General features: G+C 37.5%; 2 protein-coding genes, 1 long non-coding RNA gene and 3 pseudogenes across 4 annotated transcripts; all 6 read left to right on the top strand.

Moving 5' to 3' along the window:
- Positions 1-5,077: 5,077 nt before the first annotated feature.
- LOC149222809 (uncharacterized) lies at positions 5,078-5,835 on the top strand. The gene is made up of 2 exons (XR_016249445.1): positions 5,078-5,405; positions 5,549-5,835. It is a non-coding gene; the product is annotated as an uncharacterized LOC149222809 (long non-coding RNA).
- A 443-nt stretch (positions 5,836-6,278) lies between these two features.
- Positions 6,279-7,310, top strand: LOC149222808 (DELLA protein GAI-like). Its single transcript, XM_089387684.1, has one exon. It carries the CDS (start codon positions 6,279-6,281, stop codon positions 7,308-7,310), a length of 1,032 nt encoding a protein of 343 aa, XP_089243810.1.
- A 1,839-nt stretch (positions 7,311-9,149) lies between these two features.
- On the top strand, positions 9,150-9,888 carry LOC149222807 (glycine-rich RNA-binding protein GRP1A pseudogene; annotated as a pseudogene). The gene is made up of 2 exons (XR_016249666.1): positions 9,150-9,419; positions 9,667-9,888. The product of XR_016249666.1 is annotated as a glycine-rich RNA-binding protein GRP1A pseudogene (transcript).
- A 1,167-nt stretch (positions 9,889-11,055) lies between these two features.
- On the top strand, positions 11,056-12,551 carry LOC149222806 (putative F-box/LRR-repeat protein 8 pseudogene; annotated as a pseudogene).
- A 1,850-nt stretch (positions 12,552-14,401) lies between these two features.
- LOC149222805 (putative F-box/LRR-repeat protein 8 pseudogene) lies at positions 14,402-15,893 on the top strand (annotated as a pseudogene).
- A 6,926-nt stretch (positions 15,894-22,819) lies between these two features.
- LOC149222804 (thylakoid lumenal 15.0 kDa protein 2, chloroplastic-like) lies at positions 22,820-23,572 on the top strand. Its single transcript, XM_089387683.1, has one exon. The coding sequence runs from the start codon at positions 22,820-22,822 to the stop codon at positions 23,570-23,572; it is 753 nt and encodes a 250-aa protein (XP_089243809.1).
- The last annotated feature ends 4,229 nt before the right edge of the window (positions 23,573-27,801 follow it).

Genomic DNA, 27,801 nt, shown 5'->3' with positions numbered 1-27,801 from the left:
CATAGGTTGAATTCTTCACACCTGCGTCAGTTAATATGCACCGCAGTGAAGCCGTAGCAAGGGCGGAAGGTTGAAAGTTTGAATTCGTTCCAAAATCTAAAGTTTTTTTTTTTCCAGGGTGAAGCTATGTTTCATGGCTTTGTGGATGGTGTAAGTGCCGTGTTGCTAAAGCTTGCATTTGTCTCCGCATATTTGTGCTTTTCTCATCCTTTTAGACAAATGAAGTGCTGTTTTTCCCCTTTTTGAAAGTTTCTTTATTTTCCCTTTTTGCAAATCAATTTCACGAATACGGACATGTGGATTGTGCAAGATTTGGTAATGAGTGAGAAAATTCCGATTTCAGATAAAATTATTGATTTAAGTTCGGTCATTTTATCAGAAATCTTTATAACAGTATGAACAACTGCTTAAACCTGTAAGCTCTTATTTCAAACCTCCATGGAAGTACCTGTTTCAGGATTCTCATCAATTCTAGGTTCAAAATTTGGATGCCCTCTATTGAGAGCCAAGTTGGGTAAACATATGGCGTGCTTTTAGTTCAAGAAACTCTAAAACTATACTCGGTTTGTAATAAAGATATATTAGACATGCAAAACCTCCCCATCACAATCACATATATGTGGCATACATAAATGGCATTCGTATGTAGCATTAGTCGTCCTGCAAGATAAGGGAAAACAGAATCCATTCCCATTATGTTCATGTTCATATAAATTTTAAGCGGGCGATTTCGGACATGGTTTGCAATGTAATGCTTTTATGGTTATCAATATTTCTGTGTGTACAGTAAAAGGGATAAATTTTTGTGAGTAATTTCGGCTTGTCTTGATTTTAGTTGTTTGCATGCATATCTATATGCCAGAATTTATATTATGGTTGACAGCAGATAAACATTCTGTTTTGTTTAATCTTATCTGTTCCTTCATATCGACTCTTTAAAGTTAAGGAAAACTTTAACACATTGGATTATGTGTTAATACTTTATGTTGGATTACGACTTTTTATGTTGGATTATTGTTAAAAAAGTCGTTTTATAAGACTTGGCATTACTTTTGATGATATACCATATTGTATGGTTTGGTTTGGTTTGGTTATATATATTTTGGTTATAACTTTGGTTATTTATATTTTGGTTATATAACATTAGATGATTTTATAAATGTATATTTAAAGTAAATGGAAAGGTTAACATATGACTTGATTCATTCAAGAATATTCATGACATAAAGGCTCTTAACAAAGTTTCGGGTATGAACGTGAAATGGTTGTGAAGTCTATTCTTTTTTGATATGAGTCATGTTAAAGGAAATAGTTCATGCATTCTTAAATATTTCAATATTTCAATATTTGAAATAATTTAGTCTTTGAATATTTCAAATTTGCAGTTTTGTTTGCAAATTGTTTAGAGCCCATTTTGTAATTGATTTAAGAATTAGTCTTAAATAAATTATGAGACAGTGAGACTAAGGAATGTAAATTTGATTTTAATTCCATTTATCTTGTGAGCAAAATAGCTTGTTTGCTGGTCTCTTTTGTTGTTTTATAAACTTAAGGACGGAGCCTGAAGTCAAGCCAGCTAGTCTTCGAACTGCATTTGCTATGCAAATGCAAAGTAGATCAAAGCTGATTCAGTCAATCTTCGGGTTAAGTTTATAAATTGAACAATCAATTTGTAGTCATTTTCAGTAATGCTGACTGCTTTTGATTTGCTGGAGAATTATTACAGTTATATGGAGTTTATTAAAATGTCATTTTGACTTACTCCTTTCAGTAAACATTATTTTTCTCTCTGGTTAAGTTTTGTTTATGCAACAAAATTAATGTCTAGTGATCCATGTAATTTTAATTAATTAGAGAGTAGCCACAACATCTTTAATTAAATAAAATTATATATTGATTGGCAAGATCACATAAAGATTATTTAGACATTAAATTGTAATTAATTACACTGAATATAATAAATTTTATCCCACAGGAATTTTTATTATATTTATGTGATTAATTAGGATAAAATTTCATAACCTACCCACAGGAGTTATGAATTAATAAGTTTTATCATAAAGTTTTGTTGAATCTGCTTGAATTGAAAATTTAGCCCACAGGCAATTTTCATGTCATTTGATTCAATTCTTTTTAGCATGTTTTACATTGGTAAAACGTGAAAGATCATAAAGTTTTGTTGAATTTGCTTGAATTGAAAATTTAGCCCACAGGCAATTTTCATGTCATTTGATTCAATTTTTTTTTTAGCATGTTTTACATTGGTAAAACGTGAAAGATCATAAAGTTTTGTTGAATCTGCTTGAATTGAAAATTTAGCCCACAGGCAATTTTCATGTCATTTGATTCAATTCTTTTTAGCATGTTTTACATTGGTAAAACGTGAAAGATCATAAAGTTTTGTTGAATCTGCTTGAATTGAAAATTTAGCCCACAGGCAATTTTCATGTCATTTGATTCAATTCTTTTTAGCATGTTTTACATTGGTAAAACATGAAAGATCATAAAGTTTTGTTGAATCTGCTTGAATTGAAAATTTAGCCCACAGGCAATTTTCATGTCATTTGATTCAATTCTTTTTAGCATGTTTTACATTGGTAAAACATGAAAGTTCATAAAGTTTTATTGAATCTGTTTGAGTTGAAAATTTAGCCCACAGGCAATTTTCATGTCATTTGATTCAATTCTTTTTACCATGTTTTACATTGGTAGAACATGAAAGTTTATTAAGCCTCAACATAAGCATGTGATTCTTTATTTTGATGCAGTAGTACAACCTGCAAATTTCTCTGAAATTCGTTCTGACATTCCCGAACTTGAGGAAGTAATCTCGTTTGTTTGTTATGAATCTAATATGGTTAACGTTAATAGCCAGTGAGAAGTGAGCAAAGCATCTTATCAGGAAACAAGATGGGCTCGCATGTGGAAGCTGTAAGAACATGTTATTTAACTTTAAGTAGTGGCTTTGTTTTGGAGTTAGAAAAGACCTTTTATGTTCCAAGTTTTTCTAGAAACTTGATTTTAGTTTCAAGGCTTGTACCTTTTGGATATTCCTTAAACTTTTCAGAAGAATCTTTCAGTCTATTCTATAAATCTGATTATGTTGGGAATGGTATTTTGTCTAATGGTCTTTACTGCAAAACAAAGTCACATATGATTCAATGCATGTTCACACTGGCACTAAAAGATGATGATTAATAACACTTCTTCATTAATGATTAATAACACTTCTTCATTAATGATTGATAACACTTCTTCATGAATAACACATCTTCATTGATTCCCCTCTAGTCATGGTGAGCAATTGGTTTGCAAGCTCAAGAAGTCATTGTATGGTTTAAAACAAGCATCCTCCCAATGGTATTTGAAATTCCATAATGTAATTTTTTCTTTTGGTTTTGTAGAAAACATTATGGATCAATGTATATACCTGAAGGTTAGTGGGAGTAAAATTTGTTTCTTGTTTTACAAATGGATGACCTTTTTGCTAGCAACCAATGATAAGGGTTTGCTACATGAGGTGAGACAATTCCTCTCTAAAATTTTTGATATGAAGGATATAGGTGAGGCATCTTATGTCATTGGCATTAAGATCCATAGAGACAGATTTCGAGGCATCTTGGGTCTGTCCCAGGAAACCTATATTAATAAAAATTTTAGAGAAATTTCAGATGAAGGATTGTTCACCAAGTATAGCTCCCATTGTGAAGGGTGATAGGTTCAATTTGAACCAATGCCCGAAGAACGACTTAGAAAGGGAACAAATGAAGAACATTCCATATGCTTCTGCTGTCAGAAGCCTAATGTAGGAATGTTGAGACGATGTCAGAGTGATCCAGGTTTAGACCACTGGAGAGCTGCAAAGAAAGTAATGAGGTACCTTTAAGGAACCAAAGACTACATGCTTATGTATATCCTGTTTGAGGCTGCTTTACATGGTGTATGGCTTAAGAATTTCATTTCTGGGCTTAGAATTATGGATTCTATATCTAAGCCATTGAGAATATATTGTGATAATTCAGCTGCTGGTTTTATGGCTAAAAAAATGGGAGTCGAAATAAACACATCGACATTAAGTTTTTAGCTATAAGGGAACGTGTTAAAGAAAATAAAGTGGTCATTGAGCACGTCAGCACTGAGTTAATGATCAATGATCCTTTGACAAAGGGCATGCCACAGTTAATTTCAAGGATCATGTATTGAATATGGGACTTGGTTCCATTATGCAGTTTTTTCATTGTATGGACAATGTTAATGAAATTCTTAATTATTGTGATGTTTTTTCTCATATTATGTGCACCTTAAGTTGATTTGAGAAAATTCATTTAAGAAGGACCAAGAATAAACATATGGTTTATTCATTAAGAAATTGTTGCCACATAAATTATAATAAGAATAAATGCATAGTAATACATGGAAGGTAATACTCGTCATAAGAGGACTTATCGCCATGATTCATGTATCTATTACTTAATAAAGATTATCAATGGTTTTTAAGTTGAGACATTAAGTTTGGAAGTATGGACCAAGTGGGAGAATGTTAAGCTCCATTAATTTAACACAAAAGCTACCTTGATTTATGGAGTTGCAGCTTTTCTTAACTTATGGAAACCAACTGCAGTAGTTTCCTTAAGTTAAGAAAATCAACTGCAATTACTAAATTAATAATTGGGAGCTACTAAAGTGGTCCATTACTTTGATCTCATCTCTACCTTGATTTGTGGTTTTTCTAACACATAGCTTTTAGAAGCTTGATGGAAGCTTAGCTATATGTTTATCTATTGGTCCCCAAGCTCATATCTCAACCCCCTTCAGTTCTACACCATCTAGCTGAGATAGCAGAGCTCGGAAGTGCCTTCAGAATTTTGTGTTCTTTTGTTTGGACAGAAGCTGGAGTGCTGAAGGAGAAGCTTGTGGACTGTGGCCTGCATCAATACATCACCAATGGCTGGAGGTAACTCGTATCCCTGGGCAATAAGGTTTAATGATTCTTTGAGTTTATTCCGCATGCAGAATCATTGTTAAAACTGTAGAATATCTAACATACTTAGCAGCAGTATGGATGTGGTAAAACGAATTAGGGTATTAATATGAAACCCTCTTTTCTTTCTTTCTTTTAACGACTCCATCTAATCTTTCTGTGTGGTCATTTTTTCACAACCAGAGAGGAATCACTTTACTGTTGATCAACTTTAGTAGGGACACTCGTACCTCTGTGCAACTCTCTACCATTTTAGGAATTTTCGCAGAAGAAATGGATACAGTCTTGAAGTTTTCAAATGCCAAGGAGCTGAGGAATTTGATTGCAAGATCGAGACTGAAGTATCATTTGACAGCTAAAGATGGTAATCTCAACAGCCAAACTATGCTTCTCAATGGGAAAATTCTTTATGTGACCCCTGAGGGTGAGATACCTTCTTTAGAGTTGATGACTGTTGATGCCGACAAACGTATTTCTGTAGCACCTCTCTCTATTGCATTTGTGTCTCTTCCAGATGTTCAATTGCCAGCATGCAGCAATTAGGGATTTATGTGTATATGTTCACAGAAATATTGGGCATATACAGAGAATGCTGAGAGAATGCTGTAAGATGAGCTTGCAGATTGTGAGAATACACGCTCACAAGTTTGGAACTTAGAAAACAGTTTCCGTCAAGCCCTCTGAGAAAAATGTGGGCGTGGACTTGTCGCAATTCATCGGCATTGATACAGGCCTGCAAAAGATTTAAATAGGTATGATTTTCTTCCTCGCATAGTGGCCTCGAGACTACATTTCTGGCATTACATGTTCAGGTTTAGGTACCTTGCTTTTGCTTCTGTGACCGTATTAGATTAAGGGAGCTTGCAGATTGTGCAGGTCGTTGATCACCCAGCTCTAGCACAAATCCCATGTGGGATGGACGGACTACCACGTGGGTGTTCTCTTGGCATTACGATCCTCTTTCTTTGTTTTCTTGGTATTGGACATCGACATATCTGGTATTTTCAGAGATGGTCGCCTTCACCGTACTTGTTACTCTACTGATGTTCTTCGTTGCCTTCTTGGTAATGAATCTCTTCGCACCTTATGCCAATGCATAGGCTCCCGCCCCTGATCCCATGTCCGACAGTAAGATCCTACCTTTCCATTTTATTTAAACAATGTCGGTCTTTATGGGATCTATGAATACTTGATTGGACAACGATAAGGGAAAACAACCCTCAGAAAATTCGTGGGAAAATCTTGCAGCATCAGTAGAGCAAAACAATATCACAGTTACTATTTGATTCTACTCAAAATGATGAAAGAAGTGAGAATTCTGGCTTCAGCACAGGGCGGGGCAATGAGCAAGGTCGCCACATATTTTGCCGAGGCTCTTGCCCGGCGAATCTATGGGTTTCTCCCTCAGGACACCTTGCGGTTCAACCAGAACGACCCCTTGTCCGATTTTCTGCAATTTCATTTCTACCAAACCTGCCCTTATCTCAAATTCGCGCACTTCATAGCCAACCAGGCCATTCTGGATGCCTTCTCCGGGCACCAACAGGTTCATGTCATAGACTTCAATCTGAAACAGGGGATCCAATGGCCGGCCTTGATACAGGCACTGGCTCTTCGCCCCGGCGGGCCACCGGCTTTCAGGCTAACCGGAATCGGCCCACCCCAACCCGACGGAACCGATGCCTTGCAGGAGGTCGGCACGAGGCTCCACCAATTTGCAGAGTCCGTCAATGTAAAATTCTCCTTCCGTGGCTATGTTGCCACAAGCCTCGCCGACATCAAGCCATGGATGCTCGATGCCCGGCCCGAGCTCGAGGCTGTTGCAGTGAATTCTATCCTTGAGCTCCATCGTCTCCTGGAGGACCCCATCCCTGGACGACCCAGTGCCATCGATCGAGTACTCGCTTCCATCTGGAGCCTGAAGCCCAAGATCTTGACAGTGGTTGAACAGGAGGCCGACCACAACTGCCCTGTTTTCTTGGATCGATTCACAGAGGCACTGCACTATTATTCCACAGTTTTTGATTCCCTGGAGGCGCGCGGGTTGCAGGCCCAGAGCGAAGAGCAGGTGATGTCGGAAGTCTATCTGGGTCGAGAAATTTGCAACATTGTAGCCTGTGAGCGATCGGAACGGGTGGAAAGGCACGAACCTCTCTTGAATTGGAGCGTTCGCTTGAGAAACGCTGGCTTCTGGCCTATTCCTTTGGGATCCAATGCTTTCAAGCAGGCCAGCATTCTGCTCAGTCTCTTCTCAGGTGGAGAAGGATATAGGGTTGAGGAGAATAATGGGTGTCTATCATTTGTATCGATGCTTTTATCTTTAGATTAGAATAGACAATTATTTGTTGAATATAGGCAGGAACCAGTGTTTTCTAGGCCTGCTAATATTGCCAGGTATATACACCTTGATATATCAAAGGCTGATTCCTGGTTATCAATAACGAGTGTCCTTTGGATGGAAGCCCTTCAAAGGAAATGTTGTAGGCTATCTGTTGGACTTTTTGGAGGGTTTTCTTGCACCTTTTCTAGTCAAAATTGACCAGAATCAGACTTATTGGAGAGCTTCCCTGCACCTTTTCTGGTCAAAATTGCCTAGAATCCGGCAGATTACAAATGATAACTTACTTGCAGATTTATTGGATTATGAACCAAGCAAAAACTAAAGGAAGAAATTTAATAACTTACGCTTTATCTCAAAACCTTTGTAAGGTAGCAAATAAGGGAAGTGTTCAAAGCAAAACTCATAGAAAGGTTGTTTTGTTGTGTGGCACAGGTGAATTGGTTATCGAAGAAGATACAAGATACGTTCTTTCTTGGTGAAAAGATTTAAGAACTTCTTTCTTGGTGAAAAGATTTAAGAACTTCTATGTCAAATTATCTGATCCTAGAATCCAGCAGATTACAAATGATAACTTACTTGCAGATTTATTGGATTATGAACCAAGCAAAAACTAAAGGAAGAAATTTAATAACTTACGCTTTATCTCAAAACCTTTGTAAGGTAGCAAATAAGGGAAGTGTTCAAAGCAAAACCCATAGAAAGGTTGTTTTGTTGTGTGGCACAGGTGAATTGGTTATCGAAGAAGATACAAGATACGTTCTTTCTTGGTGAAAAGATTTAAGAATTTCTATGTCAAATTATCTGATGTTAGTAATCTTTATCAGGAAAATGAATTCATAAAGGATCAAATATCGGTTCTTCTAATTTTTCATCTATTGGATGCTTTTTCACAAGCACTTCTTGATTGTTGTGATTTTAAATTACTTCAATTAAGTGCAAGGTATTGTTTATCAATGGGCCATTGTGATTCTTAATCCTCTTCACTCAATATCACCAGTAGTCTCCACAAGAACACAAGCTATCCTTGAAAGAACACAAGCTATCCTTGAAATGATGGAAACGACTTATATCTCTAACAATGATTTCTTGCCCAACAATTTTAGAGATAAATTTGGTGGCATCATGGCAATCACCACATATGTGAAGATTTTTTATTATCTGGATTGATGTACCAGGGGTTGTATTGATAAGCCCAAAAGCAATGACCAACTTCTCACTGTGTCCACAGAGAATGTATTCTTTCTCTTCCTCCTCAACATCTTGCAACACAAAGTTTGTCTTAGGCACATATCCTCCCTCTTTCATCTGCCTAGCCATGCCCTCCAATGTGGCATGAATTTTGACTTCTTTCTTCTATGCTATTATTTCTTATGCCATTGCCTTACCTTCCTCCTCAACATCTTGCAACACAAAATTTGTCTTAGGCACATATCCTCCCTCTTTCATCTGCCTAGCCAAGCCCTTCAATGTGGCGTGAATTTTGACTTCTTTCTTCTATGCTATTATTTCTTATGCCATTGCCTTACGGCGTTTCCTTTGCAACATGTGATGCAAATGCTAGTATATGTAATTACGCCGTAATGTGTTTCCCTCTGAAATCAACTCCCCTCTCTGCACACCTGTCATCTTGTGCACCACAAGATTATATGTTAGACGATTGCAAAAGGTTCAGTCGTTCGATCAAGGTGGTTACCAATTCGTTGTAGAAACGGTTTGCAGAAACTCGATGTTCTTTCATTCTTCTCGGTTGGGTTTGGGATGAACAGACAGTTGTGATGCCTCACTCCAAATCTAAGGCCCATATTAGCGTGCGCCATTCCTGTCTAGCCCAAACCCTACTTTCTCACTCGTTTATGGGGCGGTCTGTCCCTGGTTCGTATTGGTTCTGTTCGTTTTCGGTTCTGGTCCTGGATCTGGTCCTGTGTTAGTGGTTTCTTGCTCTCTCTTGTTCTGTCAAGTTTTCTTAAACTTCAGTCTGAGAAGATGGCTTCAGCAGATGTTGAGTTCTGATGCTTCGTTGGAGGTCTTGCATGGTCTACTGACGACAGAAGCCTGCAGGAGGCTTTCAGCCCCTATGGCGAAGTCGTGGAATCCAAGGTAAAGCCATTATTTGTGTATTAATCTCTTGAATTCTCATGGTCATGTCCATTTTGTCATAATTAGGGTTTATTATTTTTGGGGTTTGAATTTGATAGGTTTTATTAGGGTTTGCTTTTGGGTTTTGAATTTTCACAGATTTAATCATTTTCTGAGGGTTTCTCAAAACTAGGGTTTGCTTCGGGGTTTTGGGTTTGACGAATAAAGTTATTTTCTAAGGGTTTGTCTCTGGATTTGTTTTCTGCAGATTATAAGTGATCAGGAAACCGGTAGATCCTGTGGATTCGGCTTCGTGACCTTCAACGATGAGCAATCGATGAGGGACGCCATCGACGCAATGAATGGCAAGATGCTTGACGGGAGGAGCATCACCGTTAATCCAGCCCAGTCCAGAGGAAACGGGGGCAGTGGTGGAGGCGGTGGCTCTCGTGGCTACCGTAAGATGCCCAGATATGAAGTCGTTGCTTGATTCTTTTGGGTTCTTAACAAATCTCCAGCACCTCAATCTCTCTCGCTGCCGGAGTTTGCACGGGCTTCTCCTCGAGATTCACCATATAAAAATTCTTGGTTTTCATTTGTTGGACTGTTAGGAACTGTTACCTCAAGTCTCAGAATTTAGGTTTTTGCCGAAAATATCCAGCTTTCCCTTTGTTAGGCGGTTAAGAATTGGTCAAGCGCAATTTCAGATCAAATTTGTTTGTTTCCTTCTATTTTTTAACCCATAAACTTATTCTTAAGCTAATTGAATATTTTCTGATTGAGTTCTTAGGTCTGATGGGTCAATCCAGCTCTTCTTTAGCTCCTCCACCAATGGGCCTTTTTCTGGAGAATAATGAGGTCGCTGGAACAACTGTCCCTTCTCTTGCCTACCTCCCTGGATTCCGATGAAGAATATAAGGGTTTTAGAAGTGGTATGAACCAAATTGAAAAAACGGTGGCAAGCAGAATCTCAGGTTAGGGCTAAAGACAATTTTGTATTTATTCTCTTTTTTTACTTTGCCGCCCTAATTTATGGTAGATTGTTGCTGCAATTGCTATACTAGCACAGGCTCTCGAATGCATTTGAAGGGTTTTGTAGATAAAGGCTATCATCTCTGTATTTTTCTTACTGTTGAAAGATGAATATTGCATGGTAAGCACCTCTAGAGTTGCGGGAGCTACATGCTTATGCTCCTCTTTTAATGTTCCCAAAGTCCATTGGACGGATGAAGCACATCAAAAAGATTGTATGTCGGATTTGATTCATCTCAAAACTTTACCAGAGGAATTCTGTCATTTGTCCTCACTGCAATACCTGCACCTAAGATGCCCAGATATGAAGTCACTGCTTGATTCTTTTGGGTTCTTAACAGATCTCCAGCACCTCAATCTTTGTCACTGCCGGAGCTTGCACGGGCTTCTCCTCGAGATTCACCATATAAAAATTCTTGGTTTTCATTGTTGGACTGTTAGGCACTGTTACCTCAAGTCTTAGAATTTAGGTTTTTGCCCAAAATATCCATCTTTCCCTTTGTTAGGCGGTTAAGAATTGGTCAAGCGTAATTTCAAATCAAATTTGTTTGTTTCCTTCTGTTTTTTAACCCATAAAATTATTCTTAAGCTAATTGAATATTTTCTGATTGAGTTCTTAAGTCTGATGGGTCAATCCAGCTCTTCTTTAGCTCCACCAATGGGCCTTTTTCTGGAGAATAATGAGGACGAATAGTTTGGTGTGTATCCAGAGCGGGATCTCATTGTATATTTACCGGATGAATTCTTGGCCTTGATTTTCCAGAAGCTCACAAATGAATATCGAAATGCTTGCTCCCTAGTCTGCAGTAGATGGTGCCGCATTGAATCGAAAAGCAGGCAACGCCTAGTTATCCTTGCTCAAACTGATCTTTCCTCCTTGCTTCCAGCCCTGATCACTAGATTTGAACATGTGATTGTTCTGGCTCTGAAATGCTCCAGAAAATTTCCCAGTATTGACAACAAGGCACTTTCTTTAATTGGAAAGAGTTTCACTCATCTCAAGAAGATCAAACTGAAGGGATGCATCGAGATTACTGATGAGGGTCTAGAGTCCTTCTCACTTGTATGTGGTCCTATTAAGAAATTTTCATGCGGGTCATGTGGATTTGGAGCGAAGGGTTTGAACTCAATACTTAAGAATTGCAACGCACTGAAAGATCTTATAGCTAAAAGACTTAGAATATTAGATGTTCAAACGGAAAGAATAAGGCCAGGGCAAGGTAAGCTACAGAGATCGTGCCTTAAAGATCTTTATAACGGGCAACGATTTGCCCCACTATTATTGGGATCCAAGTGTCTAAGGACGCTCATTTTATCATGGAATTCAGGGTCTTGGGATCAGTTGTTGGAAATCAGCACTAGAAACTTGCAACAACTGACGGAATTGCAAATTGAAAACATGCATTTAGGTGATAGAGGTTTGATGGTTGTTTCAAAGTGCTCAAAGCTGGAAGTATTTTATATGAGCAGGGTGTCTGATTGTCCTGATCGAGGTATTTATGCAGTTGCAAATGGATGTAGGAAACTAAGAAAGGTGCACCTTGATAGTGGCAAGTCCAAAAGAATTGGCGAGGAAGGGTTACTGTCCATTGCAAACAAATGTCATCAGATGCAAGAACTTGTCTTGATGGGCATTGCTATTTCGGTTGAGAGTTTGAGTGCCTTGGCTTCCAATTGCCCTGTGCTGGAAAGAATGGCACTCTGCAACAGTGATAGTGTTGGGGACAAGGAGATGTCTTGTATTTCAGGTAAGTTCATAGCATTGAAGAAGCTATGCATTAAAAATTGCCCAATATCTGATGAAGGTCTTGTGACGATTGCCAATGGCTGCCCTAGCCTTATAAAATTAAAGGTGAAAAGGTGTAAAGCAGTAACATCCAAAAGTGTCTGTCAGGTTCAGAAAAAAAAAGAGCCTCTCTAATCGTTGTTGTTGATGGTGGTTCACAGACAGTAGGAGAGGATGATCAGAGCAGGTCTCTTCAGCTTGGGGATGACAAAGTCATTAGAGAATCAACTCATGTGCTATGCGGAAGCAGAGGTCACTTAATCAAGACAAAATTGGGCATAGCAGCTTCCAATTTGCTCAGAGGGTCTTTTTCTAGTGGTCAGTCTCGTGGTTAAGTTTCTGAGATAGATATATGAAAGGATGCTTATTGTATTGTATTGATTTCCTTTGACGATTCTATCTTTGCAAGGAACCTCTAGGACACATGACTGTTGTGAATATCCGGAAATTATTGTAGCCATTCTTTGTAAACCTTTATATTCTATTCCGAACTGGATTATTTCCTAACAGATCTACATGATGTTGAAGTTAGAGCCTATTTTGTTTCTTGTTGTAGGTACATGTTTCTGTTTGATTAGATCTATAATATGTAATTTGAAATCCAGTACCTCATATTGTATTTCCAGAACACTACTGTTTGTTTATGAAACTCAGTCATGTATCTTAGGGCTTCCTTGCAATGCCCGAAACAAAATTAAATTCCAGAATAGATACATGCATCTCAATGCATTTCACCATCTTTCAGTAGGAAGGCAATTCCTGTCTTTGAAGATTCTTCCTTGTATAATCGGTCAGCCGGCATTCAAAGTTTTGGCTACAACGTTTAGGTCTGTTTCCATTGGGTTGGTGATTTTTAACAATCTTAATTACATTTTTTACTTGTTTCAGGTGCATTCTGCACTTGTCTCTGTACATGTAGAATTTTTTTGGCTATGCTTAATTTATCTAATTTCTATACTATCTCATGCTCTCTTTTTTCTTGGCCTCTGGTATTCCAATGCCTGAAAAGATGAATCATGTCATACATGTTTTGCTTCATGGCGTTTGTTCACTATTAGGGAAGAGGTTATATGCTTGGCAACTTTTCTATTTTTCCTCTTATAAATTTGTATGTACCATTCTTATTTTTCCTCCTCTTTTAAATCTGCACGTACCATTCTTTGAAAATAGTAGTTTTCTTTTTACTAGCCTTTGCATTTGCTCAAAAAAACTCTGCAATACATTTAACATCTAGGGTCAGATTGATGTTCGGCAACTGTTCACAATTTGGGCATTGATATTTACTTGAACAATAGAAAGCACCACATATGTGATGAGATATTCTTCAGTTGGCCTCTATATGCTATATAAAGATTATATGATCTTATTATGTGTCCTTTACAGACATAAAATTCAGAAGAGCTGTGATTCATCCACACTATATACGTGTTGTCTTCCTGCGTGGAGGATTGGGTTCATTCTTTTACTTACATCTGAGTTTTAGTCCGACGCCATAAATAACACAAGTTAATGCTATTATATATTGAAAAAACAACAACACCAAAAATGTTCATCTCCTTGTATGCCCTTTTAGGGACAGGAATGTCCAAACAATCAAGACAGTATTTTTCAAACATAACCCTAACCCTACGCCTATGCTGTTCATGTTGATTGCCACAACACCAAAAATGTTCATCTCATATGCCTTGTTAGGGCCAGGAATGTCTAAACAATCAAGACGGTATTTTTCAAACATAACCCTAACCCCTATGGCTATGTTGTTCATGTCGTATGCCTTTTTAGAGTCAGGAATGTCTAAGACTCTAAACAATCAAGGCAGTATTTTTAACTGGAAACAAGTTAAGAGCTCAGCTCAAACAGAACTCTATGCTTGTGCTTATCAGGGATCGTTCTAGAGGGACTCAGCTCCACCTGGGAGAGTTCCAAGTTAAGAGCTCAGCTCAAACCTAACTCTATGCTTGTGCTTATCAGGGACCCGAGTTCTTCTAGAGGGACTCAGCTTCACCTGGGAGAGTTCCATAGGGACCCGAGATCTCAGGGACCCAAGTTCTCACCTTGTCTTGGGAGTGTTCTAGAATTGGTCAAGTGCAATTTCAGATCAAATTTGTTTGTTTCCTTCTATTTTTTAACCCATAAACTTATTCTTAAGCTAATTGAATATTTTCTGATTGAGTTCTTAGGTCTGATGGGTCAATCCAGCTCTTCTTTAGCTCCTCCACCAATGGGCCTTTTTCTGGAGAATAACGAGGTCGAACAGTTTGGTGTGTATCCAGAGTGGGATCTCATTGTATATTTACCGGATGAATGCTTGGCCTCAATTTTCCAGAAGCTCACAAACGAAGATCGAAATGCTTGCTCCCTAGTCTGCAGTAGATGGCACCTCATTGAATCGAAAAGCAGGCAACACCTAGTTCTCCTTGCTCGAATTGAGCTTTCCTCCTTGCTTCCAGCCCTGATCACTAGATTTGAACATGTGACTATTCTGGCTCTGAAATGCTCCAGAAAATTTCCCAGTATTGACAACAAGGCACTTTCTTTAATTGGAAAGAGTTTCACTCATCTCAAGAAGATCAAACTGAAGGGATGCATCGAGATTACTGATGAGGGTCTAGAGTCCTTCTCACTTGTATGTGGTCCTATTAAGAAATTTTCATGTGGGTCATGTGGATTTGGAGCAAAGGGTTTGAACTCAATACTTAAGAATTGCAACGAACTGGAAGATCTTACAGCTAAAAGACTTAGAAGATTAGATGTTCAAATGGAAAGAATAGGGCCAGGGCAAGGTAAGCTACAGAGATTGTGCCTTAAAGATCTTTATAACGGGCAGCTATTTGCCCCACTATTATCGAGATCCAAGTGTCTAAGGACGCTCATTTTATCACGGAATTCAAGGTCTTGGGATCAGTTGTTGGAAATCAGCACTAGAAACTTGCAACAGCTGATGGAATTGCAAATTGAAAACATGCATTTAGGTGATAGAGGTTTGATGGTTGTTTCAAAGTGCTCAAAGCTGGAAGTATTTTATATGAGCAGGGTGTCTGATTGTCCTGATCGAGGTATTTATGCAGTTGCAAATGGATGTAGGAAACTGAGAAAGGTGCACCTTGATAGTGGCAAGTCCAAAAGAATTGGCGAGGAAGGGTTACTGTCCATTGCAAACAAATGTCATCAGATGCAAGAACTTGTCTTGATGGGCATTGCTATTTCAGTTGAGAGTTTGAGTGCCTTGGCTTCCAATTACCTTGTGCTGGAAAGAATGGCACTCTGCAATAGTGATAGTGTTGGGGACAAGGAGATGTCTTGTATTTCAGGTAAGTTCATAGCATTGAAGAAGCTATGGATTAAAAATTGCCCAGTATCTGATGAAGGTCTTGTGACGATTGCCAGCGACTGCCCTAGCCTTATAAAATTAAAGGTGAAAAGGTGTAAAGAAGTAACATCCAAAAGTGTCTGTCAAGTTCAGAAAAAAAGAGCCTCTCGTTGCTGTTGATGGTGGTTCACAGATAGCAGGAGAGGATGATCAGAGCAGGTCTCTTCAGCTTGGGGATGATAGAGTCATTAGAGAATCAACTCATGTGCTATGTGGAAGCAGAGGTCACTTAATCAAGACAAAATTAGGCACAACAGCTTCCAATTTGCTCAGAGGGTCTTTTTCTGGTGGCCAGTTTCGTGGTTAAGTTTCTGAGATAGATATATGAAAGGATGCTTATTGTATTTTATTGATTTCCTTTGACGATTCTCTCTTTGCAAGGAACCTCTAGGACGCATGACTGTTGTGAATATCCGGAAATTCTTGTAGCCATTCTTTGTAAACCTTTATATTTTATTCTGAACTGGATTATTTCCTAACAGGTCTACATGATGTTGAAGTTAGAGCCTATTTTGTTTCTTGTTGTAGGTACATGTTTCTGTTTGATCAGATCTATAATATGTAATTTGAAATCCAGTACCTCATATTGTATTTCCAGAACACTACTGTTTGTTTATGAAACTCAGTCATGTATCTTAGGGCTTCCTTGCAATGCCCAAAACAAAATTAAATTCCAGAATAGATCCATGCATCTCAATGCATTTCACCATCTTTCAGTAAGCAAGCAATTCCTGTCTTTGAAGATTCTTCCTTGTATAATCGGTCACCCGACATTCAAAGTTTTGGCTACAGCGTTTAGGACTGTTTCCATTGGGTTGGTTATTTTTAACAATCTTAATTACATTTTTGACTTGTTTCAGGGGCATTCTGCACTTGTCTCTGTACATGTAGAATTTTTTTGGCTATGCTTAATTTATCTAATTTCTATACTATCTCATGCTCTCTTTTTTATTGGCCTCTGGTATTTCAATGCCTGAAAAGATGAATCTTGTCATACATGTTTTGCTTCATGGCGTTTTTTAACTATTAGGGAAGAGGTTATATGCTTGGCAACTTTTCTATTTTTCCTCTTATAAATTTGTATGTACCATTCTTATTTTTCCTCCTCTTATAAATTTGCACGTACCATTCTTTGAAAATAGTAGTTTTCTTTTTACTAGCCTTTGCATTTGCTCAGAAAAACTCTAAATACATTTAACATCTAGGGTCAGATTGATGTTTGGCAATTGTTCACAATTTGGGCATTGATATTTACTTGAACAATAGAAAGCACCACATATGTGATGGGATATTCTTCAGTTGGCCCCTATATGCTATATAAAGATTATATGATCTTATTATGTGTCCTTTACAGACATAAAATTTAGAAGAGCTATGATTCATCCACACTATATATGTGTTGTCTTCCTGCGTGGAGGATTGGGTTCATTCTTTTACTTACATCTGAGTTTTAGTCCGATGCTATAAAATAACACAAGTTAATGCTGTTATATATTGAAAAAACAACAACACCAAAAATGTTCATCTCCTCGTATGCCCTTTTAGGGACAGGAATGTCCAAACAATCAAGACAATATTTTTCAAACATAACCCTAACCCTACACCTATGCTGTTCATGTTGATTGCCATAGCACCAAAAATGTTCATCTCATATGCCTTGTTAGGGCCAGGAATGTCTAAACAATCAAGACGGTATTTTTCAAACATAACCCTAACCCCTATGGCTATGTTGTTCATGTCGTATGCCTTTTTAGAGTTAGGAATGTCTAAGACTCTAAACAATCAAGGCAATATTTTTAACTGGAAACAAGTTAAGAGCTCAGCTCAAACAGAACTCTCTGCTTGTGCTTATTAGGGATCGTTCTAGAAGGACTCAGCTCCACCTAGGAGAGTTCCAAGTTAAGAGTGCAACTCAAACCTAACTCTATGCTTGTGCTTATCAGGGACCCGATTTCTTCTAGAGGGACTCATCTTCACCTGGGAGAGTTCCATAGGGACCCAAGATCTCAGGTACCCAAGTTCTCATCTTGTCTTGGGAGTGTTCTAGAGGGGCTCAACTTCACTTGGGAGAGTTCCATAGGTACCCGAGATCTCACTTGTCTTTAGTAGGGACCCACGGTGTCTTGTTTTGAGGGACCCACGTTCTCACCTTGTCTTTCTGAGGGGTCCAAATCCTCACTTTGTTTTGTTCTGGGAGGATTCTCACCTCGTTTTGGTCTGAAGGATTTAATACCTTCTTTTTATGAAGGACCTAAGGGCCTAAATTCTCACCTTGTCTTGTGTTCACCTTGTCTTTATGAGACCCAAATTCTCACCTTTTTGGCTTTACAAGGCAACCAAATTCTCAACTTGTCTTGTGTTTTGGCTACAACATTTAGGCCCGTTTCCGTTGGGTTGGTGATTTCTAACAATCTTAATTACATTTTTGACTTGTTTCAGGTGCATTCTGCACTTGTCTATGTACATGTAGAATTTTTTTTGGCAATGCTTAATTTATCTAATTTCTATACTATCTCATGCTCTCTTTTTTCTTGGCCTCTAGTATTTCAATGCCTGAAAAGATGAATCCTGTCATACATGTTTTGCTTCATGGCGTTTTTTAACTAGTAGGGAAGAGGTTATATGCTTGGAAACTTTTCTATTTTTCCCCTTATAAATTTGTATGTACCATTCTTATTTTTCCTCTTATAAATCTATGTGTACCATTCATTGAAAATAGTAGTTGTCTTTTTACTAGCCTTTGCATTTGCTCAGAAAAATTCTGCAATACATTTAACATCTAGGGTCAGATTGATGTTCGAAAACTGTTCACAATTTTGGCATTGATATTTACTTGAACAATAGAAAGCATCACATATGTGATGGGATACTCTTCAGTTGGCCTCTATATGCTATATAAAGATTATATGATCTTATCATGTGTCCTTTATAGACATAAAATTCAGAAGAGCTGTGATTCATCCACACTATATACGTGTTGTCTTCCTGTGCGGAGGATTGGGTTCATTCTTTTACTTACATTTGAGTTTTAGTCCGATGCTATAAAATAACACAAGTTAATGCTATTATATATTGAAAAAACAATAGCACCAAAAATGTTCATCTCCTCGTATGCCCTTTTAGGGACAGGAATGTCCAAACAATCAAGACAATGTTTTTCAAATATAACCCTAACCCTATGCCTATGTTGTTCATGTTGATTACCACAGCACCAAAAATGTTCATCTCATATGCCTTGTTAGGGCCAAGAATGTCTAAACAATCAAGACGGTATTTTTCAAACAAACCCTAACCCCTATGGCTATGTTGTTCATGTTGTATGCCTTTTTAGAGTCAGGAATGTCTAAGACTCTAAACAATCAAGGCGGTATTTTTAACTGGAAACAAGTTAAGAGCTTATCTCAAACATAAATCTATGCTTGTGCTTATCAGGGATCGTTCTAGAGGGACTCAGCTCCACCTGGGAGAGTTCCAAGTTAAGAGCTCAACTCAAACCTAACTCTATGTTTGTGCTTATCAGGGACCCGAGTTCTTCTAGAGGGACTCAGCTTCACCTGGGAGAGTTCCATAGGGACCCAAGATCTCAGGGACCCAAGTTCTCACCTTGTCTTGGGAGTGTTCTAGAGGGCCTCAGATTCACTTGGGAGAGTTCCATTGGTACCCGAGATCTCACTTGTCTTTAGTAGGGACCCACGGTGTCTTGTTTTGAGGGACCCAAGTTCTCACCTTGTCTTTTTGAGGGGTCCAAATCCTCACTTCGTTTTGTTCTGGGAAGATTCTCACCTCATTTTGGTCTGAAGGATTTAATACCTTCTTTTTATGAAGGACCTAAGGGCCTAAATTCTCACCTTGTCTTGTGTTCACCTTGTCTTTATGAGACCCAAATTCTCAGCTTTTTGGCTTTACAAGGCAACCAAATTCTCAACTTGTCTTGTGTTTGGAGAGTTTCATAGGGACCCAAGTTCTCACCTTGTCTTTATTAGGGATCCAAATCCTCTCTTCGTTTTGATTAGAAGAATATTTTAGATTTTCAAGAATTAGCAAAAAATGTTAAGAGTATTTTAGATTTTTCAAAATCTAGAAAAATCAGCAAAAATTGTCTAGAAAATCAACAAAAATTGTCAAAAATATGGGAAAAACAAAAATTCACCAAGAGAAATTGGCAATTTTATCAACACTGTTTTAAAGGGTAATTTCAAAATTGAATAGCGCTTGATTTTAATTAGCCCCGCACATTCAAACAAATCGCTGGAAGTTCACCCAATTAAGTAATATACTAGATTAACACAGTCTCCTCTCCTTTACTTCTATTATCATTTCTGGATCTTTTCTCATCCTTCATCTGACAACACTCTACTCCTCGACCTTGAACTCATGCATACTTCAGGGTTCCATCACATGTAAGCCTTCCTATGAATACTTCAGGGTTCCATCACATGGAAGCCTTCCTATGAATGAACATAGTCATCTACACTTTCATTCTCTGATTGACATCTGGATATTCTGCTGTTTGACATCGGGCACAAATTTTCCTCTTTCTGCTTGACATATGTTTCCCACATGCATCATTATTCTAGGTTTCTCATCAACTTGGGTTAGTTATGGCCATAACCACCTTACCCCTAACCGCATTCTCGCTTCATTTGCCTTCTGTGTGCCCGGAGGAGCTCTGCTCACAACCGACAACAATGATGATTTGTGGTAGCAATCGCCTGTAAGTACTTGAAGGCATCCGATAATATCATTGTTTCTAATGGAATTAACTTTTTAATAGCAATATATCAACATGCTTTCTAATATTATGTTTTGACTTTCTAAATGTAATATACAATTATGGTTTTCAATGAAATATATTGGTAGGGAATAGTCATGGTGGTTATTGCCTTGGTCACTAGCAAGCTTCATATATGCTTGGCCATCTATAGAGGTTTCTTGATTTTGGGTAATTAACTTACTCTAAAATGAAATAAGACATTCAATGTGTTCCTTGTAATATAGATATAAACAAAACATCTAAAGAAAAGTAATTGCACAATGATCTTGTCCAAGAAAACCAAGTTTTCCACAAACCAATTAAGCCTTTCAATCTTTTCGGCTTATTTGCTTATATCAAACATTTGTGCAGGGTTTCAACCAATTAACATTTCATTGAGTATGTATTTACAAATCAATGATTTTGGGATCAAATCCCACAAAACAATTCTATACCTGCTCTTCAAATTCCTTCAAGCTTTTGAATGTAAAACCAATGAATTATCAATATAATTTTACCATAATAAAAAACAATTAGAAAGCCTTTAGCCAACTCAAATTGCTCATTCGTTAGGCTTGAACCAACATCTCTTCTAGAAAAATTCAACAATTCCAATTTAATAATCCTATCGGCCTTTCTTTGTACCTTTTAGGACAATTGCTAGTCTGTAAACTCTGTCTGGTTTTTGATCTGGATCTCTGTTGCTCTCGATGAGCTGTATCGAAGCGGAAAATCTGGTTCTAATACGTCTGTAATTGCAATCTGAATATGCACTATACGGTTTTACTATCTCATGGTGGTTTTTTCCCAGGTTGCGAATTTCTAGTGTTTTTAAAAATGACCTGAATATGCAGTTTCACGAAATAGTTTTGGTTTCTGATGTCACATATAGACGCTTTATTTTTGGTTCAAGTATTCTTTAATGGTCCTCTGGATGGGGTGTTTTGATGGCAGGTCTCTGTAGCATAGGGTTTGTTCTGTAACTCCCATTCTTGTCGTAAATTTTGTGTGATGGGTTTCTGCACACTGTTTCAATATAGATACTTATGTAACATTGGGCTTGTTCTGCTATTGGCTGAGCACTAATAAGTGCCTTCACACAGTATCGGCATGCCAATGCTCTCTATAACCTATAGGCCAGTTAGTTGCCAAACGGTAGATAGATCGGATGGGTTTGTGCATATTGTTTCAATATCGATACTTCTGCAACATTGGGCTGGTTCTGCTATTTGCTGAGCACTATTAAGTGCCTTCACACAAAGCGCTATGTGAATCGGCATGTCAATGCTCTCTTTGAAGCAATAGGCCAGTTAGCTGCCAAACGGTAGATAGATCGGTTCTATTAGATGGGGTACCTGAGTACATTTTTGTGATAAGTTGACACATTCTTTTTCAAAAAATATTTTATTTAATCAAGTTTTTGGGTTAAACATGTTTAAATGATGAATGCAGTAAGATTGACATGTAATGCTCTGGTAAATAATTGATTATTTTATCTTAATTACATTATGGAGGTGGTTATCATTAAAGAGAATTAGTTTAGAAATTTAATAATTTGGTAAATAATTGATTATTTTACCTTAATCACATTATGGAGGTGGTTAACATTAAAGAGAATTAGTACATTATTTACAAAGCGTCTCTCCCAACAAAAGATGAAGAATTTAATTTTGATTATCAGCCTAATCACATTAAGAAAATAGTTTTCCCTTCAGAATGTCAATTGTTTTGATCCTGGGTAACAGCGTGTATAAAAATTCTCTTTTCTATTAAAATTCAAACACCATCGCACTCTGTAAAATTCCACCAAAAATATTCCTGTTTATCAAATATTCAGTTGGATGTCATAGATTATTTTCAATGAACATAACACTTTGAATCCTCGTTGATTTTGGTATGGACATGAATTCAAATGATTTATCAGGAAGTATTCGTCCATCTTTGAGTAATCTTACAAAACTCTACTGGTTCATTCTGGTGTGTGCCTGGCCTTACAGGTGGAATCAGGTGGCTCAGATTTTTGGTGCATTCGGTCTTTCGTGATTAGACCCATCTCCAGTATCTCATGGCAACTCAAGCTCAAGCCTCAGCAAGCAACCATCAAGAGCATTCTGAGTCTTTCTCCACCCCCAGTTAAAATGCCACTCAGTTCCTGCTGCGTTATCTCTTTTAAGTCATTCTCTTTCCTCTCCATTTTCAATTACAAGCCCACCTTCAATCGCATAAAACACTCATACTCTGTTAGTCAATGTACACCCGATTCAATAACCCACAACTTCAACCCCTTTCAGATCACCTTCAAAAACCTAGGTATTTCTCAGTTGATATATGCACAACACAAAAACAACATTCTCAAGGATGTGGGTAAGCAAACTTTGTCAATGGCATCCATGCTCTTGTTCACCTTTCTGATTCAGCAAGTGCAGTTGACACCATCTTTAGCAATTACCCAAATCCTGAACTCAGACTTTCAATCCAACATGGCCTCAAAAGAGCCAGAAGCAATAAAAGTCCCAGACCTTCAGCTACCCAACAACTTCACCAATGTTATTGACATAGCCAGGGTCTTATCTCCAACCCAAGCAGTGAAGATTTCACAAGAGTTGCAGGCTTTGGAAGACAAGTCAGAGTGGAAAACGAGAATCCTTACAAGGTCTGGGCCATCCCTATCTCCTTCAAATAAATCCTTCAGGGACCTATGGCGCCCTGATGATAGGACTATGATTATAGTAGAGGACATCTCTTCCCCAAACATCTTGAATTTCAGCACAGGATTAACAGTGGGTTCCAGGCTTCCTCGTCAATTCTTCGGTGAGCTGCAGTCCAGGTATGGGAATCAGTTTTTTGTATCGGAAGAGGGCTATCAGGCAGCCCTTTTGAATACAATTGATGCCATCAAGCAATGCATTGTTAGGGAAGAGGGATGCAATAACGTGCCTGGTTTGACAGATGACCTGTACTTTTTAACTCTTGCGACATCCATTGCTAGGGGTTGTGTGTTTGGGTTTGCTGCCCAGCTTAGCCCTCAGGGCAGAGTGGAGGGTTCATGGCAGTGGGTTGTTCTTCTTTCTCCTCTGTGGCTATTGTTATTTGCTTCGTTTGGGATACTTCCAATTGTGGGGAGAACTTCGGATTGGGAGCCTTTGGTAAAGAACAGCTTAGGGTTTTTAGGAGCAGCTGCTGCTTTTTATCTGACACCCATCTTTGGAAAATCACCTATTGAGAAAAAATGATTTAACTCTGATATAAAAGTCTGGGAATTTTTTATTTTGCAGAAGTTCAGGGCTCAAATGCAACTCATGTTTATTAGTATCCTCAGGAGGGTTGCAATGGCTGCTTATAATTTTTTTCAATGTAGCCTTATGTTAAGGGTTGTCCCTGTGGCATATCTGAACCTGTCTCTCTTATATGGGACTATTAATCCACTGTTTGCATCGAAGGAAATGGAGATATAACACTGAGAGTGATCATGCAGGACTGCATCGATTAATGGGTCTCCTTCACATATCCACCATGCTCTGTAGTGAGATGGAATTGGTTCTCATGCTGTAATTGACTCTGTGTTTCTCTCGCCAAAACAATATTGTAATTAGCTGTAAAGTTCCCAAGTCTGACATTCTCTGTGCTCAACAACCCTGTTATTCTGGTTTTAGTTACATTCAGCAGAGAATAAATTTCGTTTTGATTTGTGTAAAATAAATCTTTTATTGCAGGCATTATTGGAATAAAGAAAATAATTATTTTTGCATGAGGTGCCAAGTGTCACTATTGAAAATTTCTATAAAAGAGGGAGAAAGTTAGTGAGAAAGGGACTTTTTGAACACCCTACTATTGGATTAATATCCTAATGACATTGTGTACTTAGAGTAACTATCAATATTTGTGGTGATTTTAGTAAAAATGGAGGTCATGTTCTTCTGTTCATCTCCTCAATGGGTATTGAATTCCCTTCTTCATCATAATGTTTGTAAGATTTATTTCTTTCTTTCATAGGCTTTGGTGTCCTACTTTTGTAAGATTTATTTCTTTCTTTTGTAGGCTTTTTCTTTTAATACCTGCCTTTGTAAGCTACGGTGCTTTAAAGGAAACTAGTCTTAGCCTTTTTCTCGATCTAGGTGGTTTGTAAGGGATAAAAATAAGATGTGACATACCCTAGTAGATGTTGTTACCTTTTTCTCCAGCTAGGCATACTTATATTTGTTCCTTAATGTTATTGCATCTAGGGTTAAATTAGAAAAAAACTTACTACTCTCTAAAATTTTAAATGCATATATTCCTTAATGTTATTGCATCTAGGGTTAAATTAGAAAAGAACTTACTAATCTCTAAAATTTTAAATGCATAAAGTTAATGTTGTCAAAGCATAGTAGTCAAAAAGGGCTCCAGATACAAACATTAAGACCTTAAATTATTTACAAAATGTAGACCACCATTAACCATTTAATGGGAGAATAATGAGTACCCATCAACATCATTACCATATGTTATGTAGGCCACCATTATATCATTTAATGGGAGAATAATGAGTACCCATCAACATCATTACCATATGTTTCTCCCATAAAATGGTTTTGGGGTCAATGTCAATAGTGAAAATATCATCTACATAATAGTCAACATTTTTTATATCCGCTTCTCGTGGGATTGAATTTGAAGAGCCACACTTGATTCTTCTTTACCTTCACTATGTTAAGACAATTTAAGCACATATAGGTTATAGTTAACGTGTTAGGTATTAAAGTTTGTCTTGTAACATTTTAGGGGTTACAATGTGTTTATGATGAGAGTGTACTAGGGGTCATAATTTTTAGAATTCATTGTGTTAAAAATCATATTGCACTATGGTTTACTTAATAATAGAGTTACTCCCTTAAGGATTATAAGGTAATAAATGCCATTTTTTCTTAATGGTAATAGTGGTTAGAAGTTTCATTTGGGAAGGGATTGCAATTCTCCAAGAGTGATCAAAATATATTATGGTTTATATGGGATATGGGACATATAAGTATTTTGACTTTCATAATGGTTTTTGGTTAAGACACATATTGTATTTGATATTATAGTGACCATAGTGGTGAAAGGTTACATTAAGAAAGGGAAACAATTAGTGGGGCTAATATATAGTGCAATATATAGGAATATCTAATAATAAATTCATTATAAGTATTTTTATTCTTTATGAAAATATTTTTTGGTTGTATTTGCATTCTTCAATTTATGCCTTATGGCATTTCCTTTGCAATGTCTGGTGCAAATGCTAGTTATTACGGTGGGGTTAAGCGTGTTTCTTTATAGCCATCATTTGGTGCCATGTGTGTCTTCAAGGTCCTTTGGCCTCTTACCAAATTTGAAATTCAAGTTATTTTTGCAATTAAAAGTTTGAAAAAAAAGTCTATAATTTAACACTTTTAATAATAATAATAAAATAAGTTAAAATATAATATGACAAATTAAATTAAATTATTTTTGTATAAAATAATATTATTTTATATAAAAATAATTTAATTTAATTTCATATTATATTTTAATTTAGTTTAATATTTTTTTTTATTTTTTATTTTTATTTTTATTGAAATTTTTAATTTTATTATTTAAAGTTTTTTTTCACAATATGTGATTTATTTCTACTTATTTTTACAAAGACGTTCTTATTCTTTGGAAAATAAATATAATCAACCACTAAAGTAATTGGGGAGGTGTGATTTTCCAATATTCTTGAATACATCATATACTATGATTTACTTTTTTTTTAAATGTCGCATTTAAGACTAGAAACTGCTAAGCAAATATTACAAAGTGATATTATGATATATGAAGACCAATGTATTGTAATAAGTATTATTACACATCATAATCGATCATCCTACATTTAGGACAAGGAGGTAGCGATACTACCCTCCTTGACCTCGGTATAAGAAACACTTGCTTGTAGGTAATAACAATAGAAAACCTATACTTGCATGTGAGCTTGAATTTACAAAATTGTATTTGCTACTTTAAAATTGTATCCAAAATACACATAACCATATTTTGTGATCAGGGAAAAAGCTGCAAGGTAAAGACATATCAATGATGACTTCGTGTAGCGGCATCACTATCGCCATCGCCATTTCCATCGCCACCACCAGCACCGTCATTAACATTAACCGCTTTAGCACCTGAATTAACCATTGTAATGCACTCATTTAAAATTCCATATACTCTAGCCATAATCCATTATTTTAATTCTATTGAACTCTAGCTGCAAAATCCAATGGGTAGTATACATTATAATTCTAGCTGAAATCCATTAACTCTAGCCGTATTTCCATATCTTAAAATTTTCCGCATACTTTAATATATTACAATGTAATACATCGTATATAGGATTGGTCCATGCTATCCCGCTATCGCATTTCGTAAAAGTCCTCGTTTGCTATATAAGTCCTCTACCTATTCGCCGATTGTGATAACAGTCCCACAACCCGCAATCGGCGAGTATCACATGAACTATACGCAATGCCCCATACCCTTTCCCCATTGCGATTGTGATAACCCCCTCACCGATAAGTCCCGCATTCCTTACCCCGCATCATATCCCACAATATGATTACCCGTATCGCGCCGATATCAGTCCCAACTCTGATAACAATCCCGCTTTGATATCGCATTCCTCCCGATCCCGATTGCGATATCCTCTCTGCCCTCGATTACAATATCGCAATTGGTGAACTCTCCAAGTCCCACTTCCATATACTCCCTCCCCGATTGCGATTTTCGGTATCCCGCAACCAGTCCATCCCGCATTACAGTCCCGCATCGCATCCCTCAAAAAAATCCCACAAAGGCCTATCCCGTAGACATAAGTCTTGGCCCCTCGTTGATAAGTCCCGCTGATAAACCCCGCCAATTGCGATCATTGATAAATCCCTGTCCCTCCAATGCGATATAATGAATGCCTATGGTCGGATGCGATATTTTATTTGATGGATTTGAAAGGTTTTTTCAGGTTTGTTTAAAGTTATATCGTAAGTTTAAAGTGTTGTGGGACCGTCAGCGTTAAACTCCACACTCTTTCCTGTGCCTGATTGCGACCCCACTCTAATCCACAGCCCTTAAGTGTTTTCGGACCCCCCCACTATAATTCTCTTTAATGGTGGGAGGGGGGTCCAAAAAGTGGTTTCTACCTTGCTACATGTCCTTCCCTTGGCGTTTTAGACTCCCCTCCTGTTATAGACATTTCTGTGCCTTACAACATTGAGCATGAAATGTCCATAATCCAAGGGATCCAAAGTCCCTAAACATGTTGTTCCTACCCCTAGAGGAACAAGGTTAACAAACCACAGCAATTCACAGAAGTTCTCCACCAGAAACTGCTCAAAAACAAGTCAATTCAGGATCAATTCAGAGGCTCCACTAGCTGTCTGCGCTGAAATGCAGAGATTACACTGGCTAGGTGCACTGCAACGCAGGTAGAAGCACT

The sequence above is a fragment of the Pinus tabuliformis genome, chromosome Q, assembly GCF_031772625.1.
Source record: "Pinus tabuliformis cultivar Carrire ecotype Pingquan chromosome Q, CPIR1, whole genome shotgun sequence".
NCBI classification, from domain to species: domain Eukaryota; kingdom Viridiplantae; phylum Streptophyta; class Pinopsida; order Pinales; family Pinaceae; genus Pinus; species Pinus tabuliformis.
This window is presented reverse-complemented; position numbering and strand designations above follow the sequence as displayed.